The sequence below is a fragment of the Stereum hirsutum genome, assembly GCF_000264905.1.
Source record: "Stereum hirsutum FP-91666 SS1 unplaced genomic scaffold STEHIscaffold_15, whole genome shotgun sequence".
Lineage (NCBI taxonomy): Eukaryota > Fungi > Basidiomycota > Agaricomycetes > Russulales > Stereaceae > Stereum > Stereum hirsutum.
Window position 1 is genome coordinate 1239077 of NW_006763145.1, and position 16636 is coordinate 1255712.

The window sequence follows — 16636 nt, forward strand, 5'->3', positions numbered from 1 at the left end:
GTAGCAGTCGCGATGGAGGAAGTCGAAGGCATAGGGGAAGTCATGGTTTGACCTTATGTGACGGAAGAACGTATATTGAAACAGTGGTGAGCGAGCGGAGGGATTGCGAGCGTATTTGGAATGTACTCTATAAGTAAGCGCGCAGGGGATCCAAAAACAGGATCCGGTACCTCTGTATACATGCCGGTCGATCGGCTAGCATTGCCAGTTGAGTTAGAGTAGGACGGCTTCGTCGAAGTGACTCTCATCATATTTTGAGCGTCTTGGACCATAATGGAAGCCAGTTCGCAGTCATCAAGCGCACAGAAGATGTCTAAATAGGGCCACAATCATAAACTGTGCCCGCCATATGCTTCAGGCTCTAGCGCTGATGATCAGAAAACCGCGGTCAGATCTGATAGAACGACGATGCAGAGCTTCAGTATCACCTCGATCGTGAGAGGTATCTGCCACTGGACTCCAATGGATCCGGACAGCACTAAGGCCGCGTTTTCCCAGAGCAAGACGATCCATCCGATCTGTATGAGTTAGATCAGCTCAACCGCTGACGCGTTCCAGGTACATACATACGCTACTTAGTACTTATGCTGCTCCCATATATAGAACGTGAATGCGGCTTCGGCGATTTAGTAGAACGGCAGAAAACCAAAGAGTTGGTCTGAGCTCTTCCGAGGTACAGTATGGTCATGTCTGAGTCTGACGAGGTTGGGGTCTGTCCGGGACAACGGACGCGGGCCGACAACGTCGGACGCCGTTTCGTCGGACTTTACCCAACCACGTCCAATCCAAGTCCGATCTAGACCTCCGTCGTCTTCAGTATACTCAACACCCAGTGCCAATACTCATGATCTGTCTGTAGCGCTGTTTTGGACTTGGCTTTCATTTACATGATTCACCAATGTGAGAGGCGAAGTGCTAAAATGGATTTTGGATCATCCTTAGTGAGGCAGTATGGAGGACACTTGATCGGGTATGATATGAAAAGTCAAAAGAGCCAGGAGAATATACTACTGCGAGTGTACGGGTGTTGACAAGAAGTAATGGCGTCCTGTATACACTTTGTGGCCTTACACGAGCCAGGTTTGCTTCCTCTGTGCCACCATCTGCCTGGTAATCGTCATCAACCCAGCACGCACAAAGATCATAACCTGTGGAGGCATAGGGTGAGAAAAGACAGAACTCGCCTCAATAATACGTTCTTTCAATTATATGATGTAAAAAATTAACTCACGGCGCTGAAGATAATGGCTCTGTCCCACGCAAACCGTGCACCGAGCAAGGCGCCCTCGATTGGTGTTCCCACCAAACACGCCAATGACACGATGGCAAAAGCAAGGCCAACGCGCACACTATATGAGGTAGGCAGTCAGTGCGGCTCACGATAATACCAGAAGGATACATACCCAATTTCGCTCTCATCCCTGGCAAGAGTAGCCAACGCAGGCGTGCATAACGAGAAGACTACAAAATATAATGTCAGGGGACAGCACACAGATATTTCATTCACAACCGGACTCACACGCGCCAGAGCTAAATCCATAGAGAATGGCGAAGACGATGATGGCGGCGGTAGACTTAATCCCTAGCATAGCGATGACGAGTACACCACAAATAAGACATGAAGGCACGATGGTATTGAATGGGCCTGTGTAATCAGCGAGAAAATTGGGAAGGGTGCGACCAAATGTGGATGAGGCGTTCATGATCGCCAGCTACAGGATAAAAGTAGTAAGAGTGTGTTAAGACGGACTCTGAATGCAGAACGAAATTCACCGTATAGAAGGAGATAGTGGAATCAACTCCGTGCAATACCGAGTACAGCTGCAGATAGAAATCTGGAAAATAAAATCAGTGCCAGACGCACGTCGGAGATTTTGTCAGACGCACAGGGAAATATGACCCCCAAGAAAGTGAAGAATGTGCTGTCCGAAAGGTGAGGCGTAGCCAATGATAACCATTGAATAACACTTACGCAATGCAAGATGTCAAGTAAGGAATGTCCCGTACGATACTCTTGATGTCTGGCTTTGACTCAAGTGTCTCACTTCGTTTCCGTGGATTCGTGGTCATGAGAACGTTCGCGACGACGAGTTGGCCTAGGATAACAAAAGCACTGGCACGCACTCCCCAACCAAAGCCAGCAGATCCATGGAACAGTTGGTTGAGCATGATGGGATATACAATTCCCCCGACCGCAGAGCCTGGCCATGCCTACTATCAACAAAATAGAAGTCAAATACGACTCTCTTGGAACGCACCAGTATAGACTATGCCCATTGCAAGGGAGCGATGCGTGCGCCAATGGTGCGCCTGAACGGCAAGGGCAGGAGTATACAACAACCCTGCCCCAATACCCATACCGACTCCCTGGGATAAAAATACCTGATAGTATTTCTCAGGGTGTGCTAGTGAAACCATGAAAAGGCTACGGAGATCGGAAAGAAAAAAGATAAATGAGTACTTGTGAAATCCACGCGTGGAAGTGCTAGGGCGTACGAAAAGACATAGAGAATAGAACCAACAATGTTGGTCGTCCGAAAATAGCCCATGTCGAGGAGCTTCCCGGAGACGACGCCCATAGCACTGAGAAAGAAAAGCTGAGTGGAACCAATCCAGCTAACGCGTGAGGACGACGCGTCGCCCGCTCGAGTGTACAGATCCTGATAGACTCCGAATGCATTGGTGTATCCGAAAGTAGCAGCGAGAACAAGCCACCTAAGAGATGGGGTCAACAACTTGAAAGTGATACAGAGCGTACGACAGGATCATACCCTCCGACGACACTTGACCAGGCGCGGGTGCCACCGTCGACGACATGGCGTGGGGGATCGACGTCAGACACATAGGCTGTATCAAGAATTTTCGTACTGTCGCGCAGCTCGACGTCTTGGTCACGGTGTGGGGTTTGCATGACGGCGACAGTATAGAAGCATAGGCCAAGGGTCGGATAATATGTAGAGGAATTCAGTCCGGCTTGCGGATACACTTAGGACGCCGCACCGGTAGTGCATGACAAAGTTTCCTTGAGTATGGTCACGGACGAGACGAGCATCAATGGAAACGGAGCGGCGATTCATGTTGGAAGTACCAGATTCCGGAAATACACAGAGGTTGGGCGGAGTATCGTTACGAAGTAGTAGAACGCTATACCCAAGCTATACCCATTTCTGTAACTCCAACGACCTCGGACGCGAGGAGTGTGTGAGAGCGCAGAAGCAGGAAGTGCGGGCGATGCATTGATGTGCAGATTGGACTCATTTGAATGAATAGACGCTCAGGCTGACGTGTTTTCTCCGATTCGTTGCACCTGTTTGTCGGTTACGTATCCTATCGCAAGCCGTTTTCCTCATCTAGACAACTGCGATGTTGGCGGAAAAGGCAATGGGCGGGAAGTATTCCGGAACGTACATGCGCGCGCGATGATTAAACAAACAACATATTGAGTAGTATCGAGAGAACAGCCGTATAACCCGGAGTCGGTAAAATTGATGGCCCACCAGGCGGCCGGAGGGTTTGCTCGGCTAGGAGCATGATGCTGAGCACGATAATAATTACTCGCCATCCATGGTTTTGGCGCCAATGGACAAGGCTCTCGTGCAAAACATAACTATCGTAGAGAAGGGGCGAAGGAAATGATCATGTAGCTAGCTTGGTACCGCTTTATTGGTTCTGAGGCCATATTACTCTCGTCGAACCCCGATAAAGTGTCTCACCAGTGTCTGTCGAAGTACTTAAGGTACTAACCAGAGCTACCCGCGTACATTTTGGAGAAGATAATATAAGAACCAAGTCTACGGGTTTTGAATCTTGGGATTTCCGCGTGGACAGTGAAATACTTCGTCAATCGAAAAGGCATTTAAATATATTTATGCTGAAAAGCACTACATCACGGAAGACTGAAAGGATAAGAAGACGGCCCCTGACCATCAGCGAGAACATACTTGCAACTGCGATCCTAAAGCTTCGATTTCTGGCCGCCCTTAGCGAGTATATCGAACAGTGCGACAGCCATCTCCTCGGGCTTCTGATGAGGAATCTATTGCCATAACGATCAGTCGCTTTCAACTCCTCCATAGTTCTTCATCAAAAAGAAACATACGTGATGACCTGCTCCTTCGATGACGGTCAACGAGGCGAGATTGGGCTTCAGAATGTTGAGTACCTCCCAGATCTTGGCATAGAACGGCTCCGGCCTAGAACCGAAATTGTGTCAACATATTGAAACATAATGGCATCAGTGAGTATCGTACCACTGGTCATGGATGGCGCCCATCATTGCGTGAAGCGGAATGTGATGAACCAACTCCTGTACACGCTCGGTACCCCAGAAACCGCTTTCTAGGTCGGTGAAGGATGCAGTCCTTTGTACGTTTGGTGTCTTCAACTTCACGCTCCCATCGTTCTGTTCAATGAAATAGGTATCCTGAAACGAAAGACGTTACTCGGTGTAAATAAGAAGACAGACAGTACACTCACAGACAGTACGCGAAGATTGTCGTCGTCGAAGAAACTCCAGGGAGGGAAAGAAGTGAGGAACTTCATGGCCTCCTTCTTGGACCTGAACGACATCGGCATTGCCGCATTCGCCTTTCGTGCTCGAGCAAATATCTTCCCGAACAATGCGACTGTCTCCTTGGAGCGCAATAGATACAAAGGCTCGACCATGACGATGGCTCGGTAAGGGATGCTAGAGTCATCGCGTAGAGATTTGATACTGCAGGGGCCACCATTTAGAAGTTGGAACAAACAAATACACAAACGAACTCACACCGATGCGCCGGATCCCGAGTGTGCAATCGCAACGAGATTCTCCTTCTCGTCGTCGGAAAGGCATCCACCTTCGATGAAGGAACGAACGGCCATCCCGTATTCCACGTTATCGACTGAAGCCCGTTCATCGTTAAACAAAGTAACGTAGAAACGATTACTAGAAGAATACTCACAAGACTCAGCGTAAAATTCATTGAGCACCTTCTCGTTCAATACAGCGGCGTCATCGTGGTTTGGCCTATCAACCACCCAAATCGATATGATGCGAAGAGAAGCATGGAACTGTGCTTGCAAGTTGAAGAGATGTTTGATAGCTGGAATCCAAAGGTCTGACGCTGAAAAAAACGTCAATAAATGAAACTAGACACTGCAGAATTAAATCCGGTATAATTACTGCAGCCAACACCAGTGGTGATCATGAGGCAGACGGGAATGGCTTTGGACTCTCCAACGAGCGGTGCCGCCGTGTATCGGGTGGCTATGTATTGAAGCTCATGCTTGTAATTGTAACTAAGAGTGAACCTCGAGGAGGTCAGAGGACAGAGAGCTTGGGGAGTGACGGGCATGACAGTTCGCTCGGAGAAGAAAGTACGCAAGGATCAGAGGGAAGTATACGTGAAGGGACCCCGGATCCTACTGATATATACGTAGCGAGGGAGTCCGCCGAGAAATGGAAGTCCGCGCTAAACAACTGTCTCAGGCGACTCATGGGGAGTATCAGGGGTCATCTTAGTGGACACCTAAGCAGACAAACCCGCCTTATTTTAGTCCATGCATCGTGTATAATGTATTTCGGAACCTGTGATAGTCGCTCACACTTAAACATCTTCTCTGACGCCGTGATGATCGATGAGGGCTAGCGCTGCATACAGCTCCTGTGAATAAAATGGAGCCGAGCCAGGATCAGAATCAGAACTACGTGTGATAGGACAATAGAGAAGAGTGTATGACAATAGAGAAGAATGCCCGGTATGAAGTCTTTCTTCCCGGACTGTGAACCAGAAGCGAGTTCAGAGCATTCTCTTACTCAGTCTGAAGAATGCACAGCCGCCAAATTTCCTCTGGCCAGCCAGCCTCTGCAGGTGATGGTTATTTCACGCACTCCAGAATAACCTGGGATGCGAAGAGAAGTCTCCCCCAGTGCCCTTTAAGTTCCCGCGGATGAGAACATTCTCACCCCTGACTACTTCGGCCACAGGAAGCAAGGTTCTGACCCGCAGTAATGAGAAAAAGTCACCTCTCTCCTTGGGGGCCTCGCAAGGCAGCACGTATTCAAGAATTGTGATAGTCGGTTGATCCCTGTCAAAGAAAATATATCCTGGCTGCTCACCAGTTTGTCAACATGGAGGAACGAGGTCCACGGAGGACTGCTGAGTCTTCCGAGTCACGAAGTGAGTCCGGTACTTGTTCAAAAACCGTGTACTCCATTCGGCAAATACGAGTCGACTTCGAGTCGGCCCGGGCCCGTGATGGCCCGTGAGTAAAATTGCAGCAGGGGTTTTCTGGTTTGGGCATTTCGCCCGCTGGTATGTATATCAAGACTTCCTTCCTCGTGCATTCTGCCCATTGCGGCCCCTTGAACCTTCCTTTCCATTCACTGGTCCTGAAGCGTCGACATCTCTGAAATGACAGCCTCCTCGGGGAGCGGTGTCTTGCGACATACAAGATCACGAAGATTCGAGATCTGTCATCGATCAAATACTCTGCGCAGCTGGTTTATGTGAGGCGTCCCATTTTATGCATTCTTCCAGTTATGCAGTCAAGTCCGCGATGCCATACATACAATAGACGAGGCATTTCGTGCACTCGAGAACAACGGAGATCGAAATTGTTGGTATTTGCAGATACAGAGACATGCCAACCTGTGCGAGTGTAAAAATTGGAAAGGTGGTTACGTTTGCCTGCTGTATCCATATCCGGTACGGCCGACAACACTGATCAGTTCACCCTACATATCTCGTCCGAAAGTCGGGTTTTCTGTGGGAGATACAATGAGTGGAGCTACTGTTCGAGATGGAAATAAAACATTGGGGCCGTCAAATCGGTATTAATTCGTCTCCGCTTTGGTCATGAATCTCGTTCACGATCTTTTCGTCGGGCACCTCGCGGAGAGAAGGTTTCTGCCTGTGAAGGTGGTGATAGAGCGTTTACTTGAGTAAGATCGAGAAATCTTACAGGCAAATGACCTTTTGACGCTCGCCTATATGCGGTATCTCAGCTCCGTGCCAGTAATGGTGCTTGATTTTGGTTCGACCGCACCAGGTTCATCAAACGCTCGCGACGGGGCAACGGCAGCACCATATGTGAAGTTGGTCTAGAAGGTTGCCTTTTGGTGGATCCCATGGGAAGGAGGCCGTAGGATTATCACGAGAATAACCTCGTATCTGGACACTGCCGTCTTGGCGTCTTCTGATTCCCATGCGAACCTCATAGAGCATTACAGTTTGAGCGTTATCAACTGCTCTCACCGTTTCTCAATGATATGATACCCCCACACTAAAATAGATACACGGCGCGGTCCCGTGAAGGAACCGGCGATTCCAATGCATGCTGAAACATGATGTTTCTGATGTTTTGGTGATATGACGTGTTTTGGGACACGGACTACTATCATGATGGGAGAATAATGGGAGTAAGTTATAGAGTTGCGTGGCGAATCACTAGATTTTCAGAGGCCGGGAGCACAGGAACACGAAGACGAAGCTCTTATACTCGTTCATTCGTTGTCTGCGACCGCTAGTCTGTTGTATGGGTGGCCCCTTCGAAAACCCTAACGTACAAGTCAAAAATAATATCATGAATATCCAAGGCAAGATTTCCTGGTCCGTTGGGGTCATCAGAGGCCGTACGAGTGTCATCAGTCGCTCCGGGCCAAGCCCCAGACCTCGGAATGAGACCTAGATGTGTTTTTTTTTTCTTTCCCGTCTAGGTACGAAGTAGTCGCACGTTTGGCGTTTCGAGAAGAACTCCACTGTCCCCCTCCTCTGTCCCCACTTGCGATGCACTTCGGTCTGTCATGATCACGAAGCGCACTATACTCGAATATGACCTGATAGTCTACAGCCTCTGCAACTCGAGCACCGTTTTACCGTGGTTCAAAAGGGGAATCGGATTCTTCATGTGCGCCAGTTACACACTTCGCTAGTATGGCCCTCCTCGACTCTTCCCTCGGCTCGATCCTAATTGGCGTCATGCTCTCCCTTCTATTGTATGGAATCGTGCTTTCTCAAGCCTACACTTACTATCAACAGCTGCATATCGTTTCCGATAGGCTTACGGTGAAAATAGTGGTGAGTGCGTACCCAGTCTAGGTTTTAAAACGCCCTAACATAGCGTGTCAAGGTTGTTGCGGTCATGTACATAAAATTTTCCACTCAGATCACTTACTTGCATTCCTAACGCGCAACCATGTACTCTTCAGAATTGTGGAAGGATTCCATACGGCTCTGGTCTGCGCTTACATCTACTCGACCGTGGTCACCAATTTCGGGAACCTTGTGAATATCGAGCTTGCTCAGTGGACTCTGGCATACTCACAGCCTGTGGCGAGCTTGGCGATAGGCTTTGTTCAAGTTCGTGAATCATGACAATCCTTTTCAATATACCTAATGATACTCTCTGTAGGCATTTTTCGCATGGCGGGTCCGCTGCGTCTCGCAACATTGGCCTATAACGATTATCTCGTGGACAGGCTCAGCCGTCCGTTTAGGTTCTGCATTCGCAATAGCTATTGTGTCGCACAAGATTGGCGTACTTCCTATATTCCTCGAGCATCATCGATGGATATTGACGATTTGTCTGAGCACTGGTGCGGGTGTCGATATGTTGAACACAGCAGCCCTGTGCTACTATCTATGGAAGAGTAGACCAGAAATAACCAAGTGAGCTGGGTGATTGTTCTCAACATAGTGACGCTATATTGACGATCACTTCTTCATCATTTAGGTCCAAGAGAATGGTGGAGACGCTCATTTTGTGGACTATAGGTTCGTCTGTATCATTGAATCTGGATATTCGTTACTTTCGCTCAATCTCACTGCCACATTCTACAGAAACGGGGGCCTTGACATGGTGAATGTCAGATTCGTCTAGCCAGTGCGGTCACAGTTCTCACATTTGGACTTACTTGTAGTATATGCACTTTGATCGCGCTTATCACAGTACGTGTGTTCTGCAAGAACCATCTAGAAACTGCACTGAATATTATCACATTTCCAGTCCTTAGCGATGCCCAATAACTGTATGTCGCATAACATAGATGGTTTTTGCTCTCGAACTGATCTCATCACTGTCGCAGTTATCTTTCTTTGCTTCACAACCTTCACTACCAAAGGTGCGCGTCCAAGTCGCTGACCCGGTCAGGCATTTCTGCACCTGTTCACATTTTATCTTCATTCAGTGTACTCCAACTCTCTACTGGCGTCGTATGTTCTTTCTATCACAGGCTTAGCATCAACTTGACGTTTCCAATTAACTACAAGGCTCAATGGACGTTCTACACTTCGCACGACCGCTGCGGAGTCGACAAGGGCAATATCCTTTAGCAGCTTCCATGCGCGGACTCCAACTGTGAGTCAACATACGTTCCATCCACTGTCAACGGCTGATATATGGCTCAGACCAACACAGTTCGCGTCGAAATGGTACCGCAGAGGTCAATTGGGCACTCGTCGGACGGGGTCGACGGGCGAAGCAGCAAAAATGTAAGTTAGATCTTTTAGTCACAGCTCAATCTCAGTCGGTGAATATTTATTCCCAGCAAAGCGACACAGTGTATGATGGCGAAAGGGTCTGAGTCTGTAGCTCGAACGACCCCGATAAGAGTTCAGGTCGAAGTGTCTGTTTTCTCCGAACCTATAGTGTATCCTGTGTCTGGGACCTCGACGTATTTATATGGAGCTTGTTGATTGAGAGTGCCTTATTTAAGAAAGCTGTTGAGGCTGCATTTCTGCTTGAAATAAATTACGTTGGATTTGGGGTAGCGAAGACAGACAAGAACTGATTTTATAAATGTGCTGGTACGGCAATTGTACGGATACTCGCAGGTCGAGGTTGACCACTTTGAGGGATTTGGTCAATGTTATAGTATGTACGCTTGACGCTTTGCGTCCTTATGCACGCGCTTCCCAGAGACTTAGATTTATTGTATTGACTAAGTCAGAGGCAAAATATATCAGGTATGAGGACACCGTGTGTCTACTGTTGAAGCATGTGCATTACCAATGAGGAGCGATCTCATCTGATTAATGACATTTAACACTATTCGTGTCAATTTGAACGAGGTCAGACTATTCGTTTTCTGAAGCTCTAAGTAGCACGATGACTGTTTCTTCATGATGAGACCCGATGGGACAGTAATCACCACATATACGCAGTATATCTGTAATTAGCAGTTACGACAATTACTAGTCTTTACAAAAATACTAGGCTAGTGATTCCGTGGAACAGCCACGATACGCAATGGAGTGTTGAAAATTGATGTCCTCATGTTTCTGAATCCATTGATGAAACTCTCCGGGTCGAAATCAGGCACAAACTCCATGTCGAAAGTTAAGATTAGTCGCGCTAGGACATGCCTGACTTCTTGCATTGCAAACCGTTTTGCAACACAAGCATAAGGTCCTACATAAACATGAGTATAACCTGCATCGTCCGAGACGATAGATTGGAGGTAACCTCACCGAATGAAAACGATCCCAGTGCTGAGCGTCTGATTCCTGTGCTTTCGCCGTGATTACTTTGAAGCCACCGTTCAGGTATGAAGTCCTTAACACCGGACGTTGATGTAATGTTTCATCACTGGAAGTATGACACTAGCAGACATGCTTACCTGAGGGTTTGGATGGAAGTTCGCCTCGGAGATTTGTTGTGAATAGGCCGCAACAGCGACAATCGTCCCGCCAGGAATAAAATTACCCTCTATTTCAACACCCTCTTCAGGGACGACACGGGGAAGGAAAAATGGAGTTCCAAGTCGGAGGGTTTCAAGAGTAATTGCATCGAGAATTGGAATACTTGAGAGGACATCGTCGTCCAAGGTAATTGTCGCTGGCCCACGAGGAAATGATTGGTCCAGTATGCTTTGCACGGATATATACCTCTGGTGTTCCGACAGCAGGTAATATAGACAGAGTATGAGTATGGCAGCAGTGTTATCGGATCCTGGCTCAAGTTGAGCTTCATCTCATGAGTTCATTTGACGACATATTACACACCTGCTTGTATAGCAATTAAGGCATCCAACTCGAGGTCAGGCATCGAAATCTTAGCTCCCGAGTGAGGGTCTCCTTCGATCTTACGGTGGGTCATGGAATGTCACCCGTATGCACGAAAATTATCAGCAATATGTAGCATACCAGATACGATGCAATGTCACGCATTGCCACACTGCCTTTTGCATTTACGCGCCGGCGCATCATTTGAGCCGCCACATGTCGTAGTTTGTGCATGGACTGGCCTGCCGGGATATGCCAAAGGATGTCCATTAACCACGGCGCCTGTCCAATGCTGTATTGTTGACGAGAATTAGATCGTGCGGGCAGTGTTTCAGAGAGATAAGAAACAAACCTGTCTATTATAACCGTGACTAGTTTCCCACAATGGACCAGGTCATCAACGTCGCCATCCCTCATGAGCTCCTACAGAGATCTAAGTATCGTTGAGAGCGGAATGTTGAGAAAAACGTAGCTACTTACGAGGTCATTTGATCCACCAAAGACCATATCTCCCTAAATGGAGATTGGTATTGAGGAATGCATGATATTGATAGTATCTTACCATAAAATCGTACGACCAGTCATCAATACATTGTATCATATTTGTCGCGCCATCCTTGTCCCTATGTTTCAGAATGCATTGCGTCAATTGAAGACTCCTTTGTTCCAATGGTCCAAGGAACTCGTGAATACTAGAAGTGATTATATATGCGATTAGTGCATATAAACTAGGTGGATCGATGAGCGTACGCGGTGCTTGTAAAGGCCTCAGTCCATATCCGTTTCCGCCTGGAGTGATCCTTTCTGTCCTGTTTAAAGAATAGAGACACGCCGGCAACATGCCCTGGTCGGAGATAGGAATCACTTTTGTTCATATGATGATGCGTGGAAGCATAGATGACATTGTTGGCTGCAAACGAGTTAATAGAAAGCGCATTGGGGCCTGAATCCCAGCCTCACCAATAAGCATCGGTAAGTTCGTTACAATCATGAGGTGACTTGCCAATTCGGACGAATACCCCGTATCGGCGATGTAGAGAATCTATATCCAAGTGACGCTTTCCTCGAAGGGACACAATGGTCAGAACCAGACCAGTCGTGCGCCATGGAATAGGCCCAGGGTAAGCGCTGAGGGGATGCCAAGGAGACAGACGGTATGCCAGAGTAGCACTAGTGAGGGAAAAGAGATATATGAAACCGCAGCGAAGAGAGAACAGTAAAGAACTTGAAGATTGAACATCCCGATAGCTCTGAATGCCGTGAAATAGGAGGAACGAAGAAATGAAGAATAGGGCGGCGCGGTCGCCTCGCACAGTGTAGCGGTGTAGATAGCACCATGATAACTAGGTAGTCATCTATCAGAAGAGCTATCGGTACAGATATGAAAAATTCTTACAAAACCGGCTGCGACGCACTCGAAGATCATGGTATATGTCCAGCACTGACAGCAGTGACTATCAATGAGGCGGCGGCGGGGAGTCGAGGATCACAGAATCCTTATTGAATACTAGACGTCAGGAGCCTGCCTTATACGTTGTACTTGGTTTAGGATGGTACCATTTTCTTCTGTGAACGTATCTTTCGCGAATAGATGAGGCGCGGTCGCAATCACAGACACGTCTGATGATCAGTATCGTAGAACACTTCGGCGTCAATGACACACTAGAATCGCAATGACCAAATATACGGCATTTCTCTCGCTTCCCACCGTGATGTGGTCCCCATATTCTGGAAGATGGTGTGATCTGATACTTCAAGCGGTCAAGCAAGTGTGAAGAAGGACGAATTTGGAGCACTCCATTCAGCGCCGCCCCGTTTTACCCCATCTGTCATGTGAATATCGCGGTCCAATTTCCGACGTTGGACTGCTTTATATGATAATTTGACCTGCCCGGGGACAGACATCGCTTTATTCCAGAGGTTTACGTCAAGGGCCACGGACTCGGAGAGGCTTCATCGCTCAGGACCGTCAAGAGCGCCTCTTCAGAGCAAATCGATAAGCTAAAATACTCATAGCGCGATCAACCTCCGCTCATACGTCTGAGGAAAATATGGGCCAAGTTTCGAAAGGGAGATTTATCGGCGCTTCTACAATCTCCCTCGCTTTCCTTCATCTCATCAAGAGACTGCCTATGAGGATCCTCGGACCATGCGATTTAGGCTGTTTCCAGATATAATCTTCCATTCGGAGCGTCTCTATCGCACTGCAATTGCACGCGCGTACGGCAACAGACTACACTGTCGAACATCTGTCGCAAGGCGCTCTTCTATATCTAGAAATAGATGTAAATATACGGTCTCCTTCAAGTGGCCGGTTACACAAAGTTTGGTTTAGAACTTCACCATTCCCGATCTGTTATCGTCTTCCCGAAGATTTACCCCCATTCCGATGATGCCGGGGAGGTAGACACTCGTCGACGCTCTGAGACCATCTATCTATTCCGAGTCGTCGTACAGTATGATGCTGCAACCGGTGTTTCTGAACTCACAATCAGACGCATTAATCTATATCCAGCAAGTCACCAAACCGGTCGGTTCTTCCGCACTGATCCAGATGAAGCTCTTGAAACTCGGAAATTTATATATCATCAGTTTCCAGCGGCCTTTGTCAGGCTGAGCCAAAAACAATTTGCGCCACGAAGTCTCCTGCCGTGTAAGTACAAGGTGCTGAAAACTGTTGATACGCGTCGAGTAAATAGAAGTCACATCAGTCCGAATCAATATAAAAGGACCACGGCATCAACGTAGAGGAATACATAGCAGGGATTTGCTCACGGAATGAAGCAAGTACACCCTCGGAATGATCCTCAGTTTATCAAGAGAGAATGTCGTTCCCGATATGGGCCTTTCCTTTCTTATTCTTGTAAAATACAATCGCTCCTATGACAGAAATACATCAGCATTTCCGCCGAAGTAGAAGCTCTAAATCATAGACAAACCTTCGTCTTCCACAAATTGGCATTCGTTGTAGCTCCTCCAAAGTTCCTGGAACACAGGTTCAGCACTGAAAAGATACGAATCTCCCAGACACTTCTTCAAATACTCTGTTGCTTCTTGACCATGGTCTGGAAATAAATCAAATATTAATAGAATACTACGAGGGGAAACAATTTCTCGTACACCATGGCATCATCGGAAAAAAGTGGTGAATAACATGGAAGTGTGCGACTGTGAAAACCTGGTCATATCAATATCTCAAGCCTGGGGCGACAGGAAAGTTACCGTCATGCAAGAACCATCGTCCTTGCCATCCAATAAAGTTCCGATCAACAGTAGCCGCTGCGCCACGGACATACGACCATGCTTCCTTTCTATAATGCGGAATGTACGGGGTTGTGTGATGAAGCTGTAACAACATTTTCGTCAGCTACTATGGCACAACTGAAAGTCAAAGAACAACGCACATATGTGATCATGACGAACCAGTGAGTCACCAATAACCACGGTATCCCATAATATTTAACAACGGTACCGAATCCGATATAATTGCAAATGGACAAGGTAAGAAGAGCCATTGATCCAATTCCTAGGTTTGATAGCACGACATCCCAGAACTGATGGTCTCGAAAGATCGGAGCGTTGGCTTCAAATATTATATCTGTCAAAGACAATAATGGAGTCAATATATTTACGTCCTTACGATTAAAATGGTTCGTCCTAGAAGACATCCATCAGAGATAGATCGACATCAACATGATGTTGAGACATACCAACGTGCATATTGCTTCTGACCAGACACGTTCCAGAGAAGATACGCGGGAAACGCAAGGGGTTGCTGACGGATAAGCATAACTAAAGTGTACAAGGGCGTGTCCTCGAAGTACTCGGAATAATTGATGGGACTCGATTGCGATTCCATGGGTATACCGAGGTCGCTTCGGGTTTTGGGAACATACCTATATCTTTGCGATAAGACTTTGCTCCACAGAAGAAAGGTGGAAAACGGGTGGCTTACACTTCGTCGTACTCCATTGAAGCATGGTTAGCATGATGACGATGATGGGAAATCTTCCAGCTGAAGTAAGGGGTCCATAGGAGTGTATGGAGAACGAATCCAATGGTATTCGACAACGCCGATGAGCTTGAGAAAGCTCCGTGACCGCACTGATAGGTAATCGCAGATGAAAAAGCGTACTTTAATCGACTCAAAAAGGGTAAAACACGAACCTCGTGCCCGATGACCCAAATCCCAGTGAACGTAAGTCCCTGATATATAATTCAGCACTAAGGGAGGGTGGCTTTGCCTTTACACATACTTGAAACCACCAGCTAATCACACTATCTCAGTCCTTGATGCGATTATGGGTGGACACTCAATGATGTACGTACTAGAAAATCCAAGCAAAGTCACGAACGGCGAGTCCCAAGTACGTAGGACTGATACTGCACAGGTAATTGTCTATCATCACCATAACCGCTCCGAGGAGTACCGCTTGTATAAGGTCGCGGCCAAGGTAGTAGAGACTAGTCATAGCGTGTCGCTCAAACAAACGGGGAGGTATGCTTCCGCGTATCTGCGCGAGAGTGAGTTCCGAGGGTCTGAAAGGAGGTTTGCACGGGTGCTCCATGTTGAGAGATAGAGGACTGGTAGTAGGTATGCAGGTTGGCTTCATGCTCGGTCAAATAAGAGTTTATCCTCGGTCCTTGACTGATGGAACTCATTCAACAACGACGGTGCTGTAAGATTTGGGCTCATGCGCCCAGGTACCATGTGGACGAGAAATCCTTATCTAGACTTTGATTCGAAAGAATTGGGGTGGAATCCGTGAAGCAACCAAACTAGGAGCAGGTACAGAACCAGGTGTGTGAAAAGGGAAAGTCCCGGGGCTCTGGGCGTTACTGCCAACTGGCGCTATCCGGAGGTGCGCTCATCTCAATGACTTGCAGTTAGTCTGATCATACGTAATTACGAATAACGTTTTCTGGGATGCGAGCCAGGAAGGTTCTCGCTCACCACAAACCTTAAAGTCGTCCTAGACTGAGAACTCTTGTACTCCGGGGTCATGCAGTGCATATGCCATAACCAAGGGGGAGGCACCCGTAAAATCAGTTACCGGATCTTACCTTTCACGTTTAAGGCCTTACCCCCCTCCCCCCTCCCCCCCCCCCTCCAAATATTTAAATGATTTTAAATGATTTATTTAATACCTTTCCCAAAATATAAACGATCAAAATGGAGGGTTATTGTGGCAGTAAATCATTGTTTTTATCAATGTTGTTGTAACCTAGCCTAAGGCTAGGGGAGGGGATGACCGACGTCGACCGTAGCTTAACCTAGCCTAAGGCTAGGGGAGCCATGGTGGTCATAGAAGTTACTTTTCTCTGGGTATACACTGCCCATGAAAGTCAAGATACCCATGCTTATTACTGGGGCAAAGTAACAGAAATGATACATAGTAATCACTTACTCTCCCCAAAAGTAAGGATGGTATATCTAGTACGTCTGAGTGGTAGCTACTTCTAACAATAGTGAGATGTGATATACTTAGAGTGAATCTTAGTGATACCGTCTGGTTAGTGGCAGTAATGTTTCAGAGAAACATCTGACGGTATTGCCTAGTAATGACACAGTACTGATGATAGAGTAATCGAAAGTAATGTGTATCGTCGCGTGGCTTGCTGCAGCGTAATAAGATGTTCATTTAAAATGT

At 47.3% G+C, this 16636-nt stretch overlaps 6 protein-coding genes across 6 annotated transcripts; 1 reads left to right on the top strand and 5 right to left on the bottom strand.

The window, feature by feature from the left end:
* Positions 1-1222: 1222 nt before the first annotated feature.
* On the bottom strand, positions 1223-2911 carry STEHIDRAFT_64807 (MFS general substrate transporter; the record flags this gene model as incomplete). Its single annotated transcript, XM_007308265.1, has 9 exons — positions 1223-1349; positions 1404-1461; positions 1520-1712; positions 1774-1835; positions 1888-1922; positions 1973-2201; positions 2259-2425; positions 2497-2715; positions 2772-2911. The coding sequence occupies 9 exons, from the start codon at positions 2909-2911 to the stop codon at positions 1223-1225; spliced, it is 1230 nt and encodes a 409-aa protein (XP_007308327.1).
* Positions 2912-3955: 1044 nt separating this feature from the next.
* Positions 3956-5336, bottom strand: STEHIDRAFT_114446 (uncharacterized protein; the record flags this gene model as incomplete). The annotated part of the gene is made up of 7 exons (XM_007308601.1): positions 3956-4036; positions 4100-4193; positions 4251-4423; positions 4477-4714; positions 4769-4883; positions 4944-5105; positions 5165-5336. 7 exons carry the CDS (start codon positions 5334-5336, stop codon positions 3956-3958), a joined length of 1035 nt encoding a protein of 344 aa, XP_007308663.1.
* Positions 5337-7916: 2580 nt separating this feature from the next.
* STEHIDRAFT_65089 (uncharacterized protein) lies at positions 7917-8845 on the top strand (the record flags this gene model as incomplete). The annotated part of the gene is made up of 4 exons (XM_007308289.1): positions 7917-8068; positions 8192-8342; positions 8395-8651; positions 8716-8845. The coding sequence occupies 4 exons, from the start codon at positions 7917-7919 to the stop codon at positions 8843-8845; spliced, it is 690 nt and encodes a 229-aa protein (XP_007308351.1).
* A 1455-nt stretch (positions 8846-10300) lies between these two features.
* On the bottom strand, positions 10301-10774 carry STEHIDRAFT_19635 (cytochrome P450; the record flags this gene model as incomplete). The annotated part of the gene is made up of 3 exons (XM_007308232.1): positions 10301-10392; positions 10452-10536; positions 10601-10774. Coding segments are annotated over 3 exons (351 nt in total), but the record flags the coding sequence as incomplete, so codon positions are not given.
* A 203-nt stretch (positions 10775-10977) lies between these two features.
* STEHIDRAFT_64711 (cytochrome P450) lies at positions 10978-12328 on the bottom strand (the record flags this gene model as incomplete). Its single annotated transcript, XM_007308258.1, has 7 exons — positions 10978-11064; positions 11127-11222; positions 11334-11408; positions 11466-11498; positions 11548-11677; positions 11736-11928; positions 11971-12328. Coding segments are annotated over 7 exons (972 nt in total), but the record flags the coding sequence as incomplete, so codon positions are not given.
* Positions 12329-13800: 1472 nt separating this feature from the next.
* On the bottom strand, positions 13801-15553 carry STEHIDRAFT_64928 (uncharacterized protein; the record flags this gene model as incomplete). The annotated part of the gene is made up of 11 exons (XM_007308274.1): positions 13801-13865; positions 13925-14050; positions 14106-14153; positions 14208-14331; positions 14390-14568; positions 14626-14642; positions 14696-14881; positions 14941-15089; positions 15153-15191; positions 15242-15263; positions 15357-15553. 11 exons carry the CDS (start codon positions 15551-15553, stop codon positions 13801-13803), a joined length of 1152 nt encoding a protein of 383 aa, XP_007308336.1.
* Between the last annotated feature and the right edge of the window lie 1083 nt (positions 15554-16636).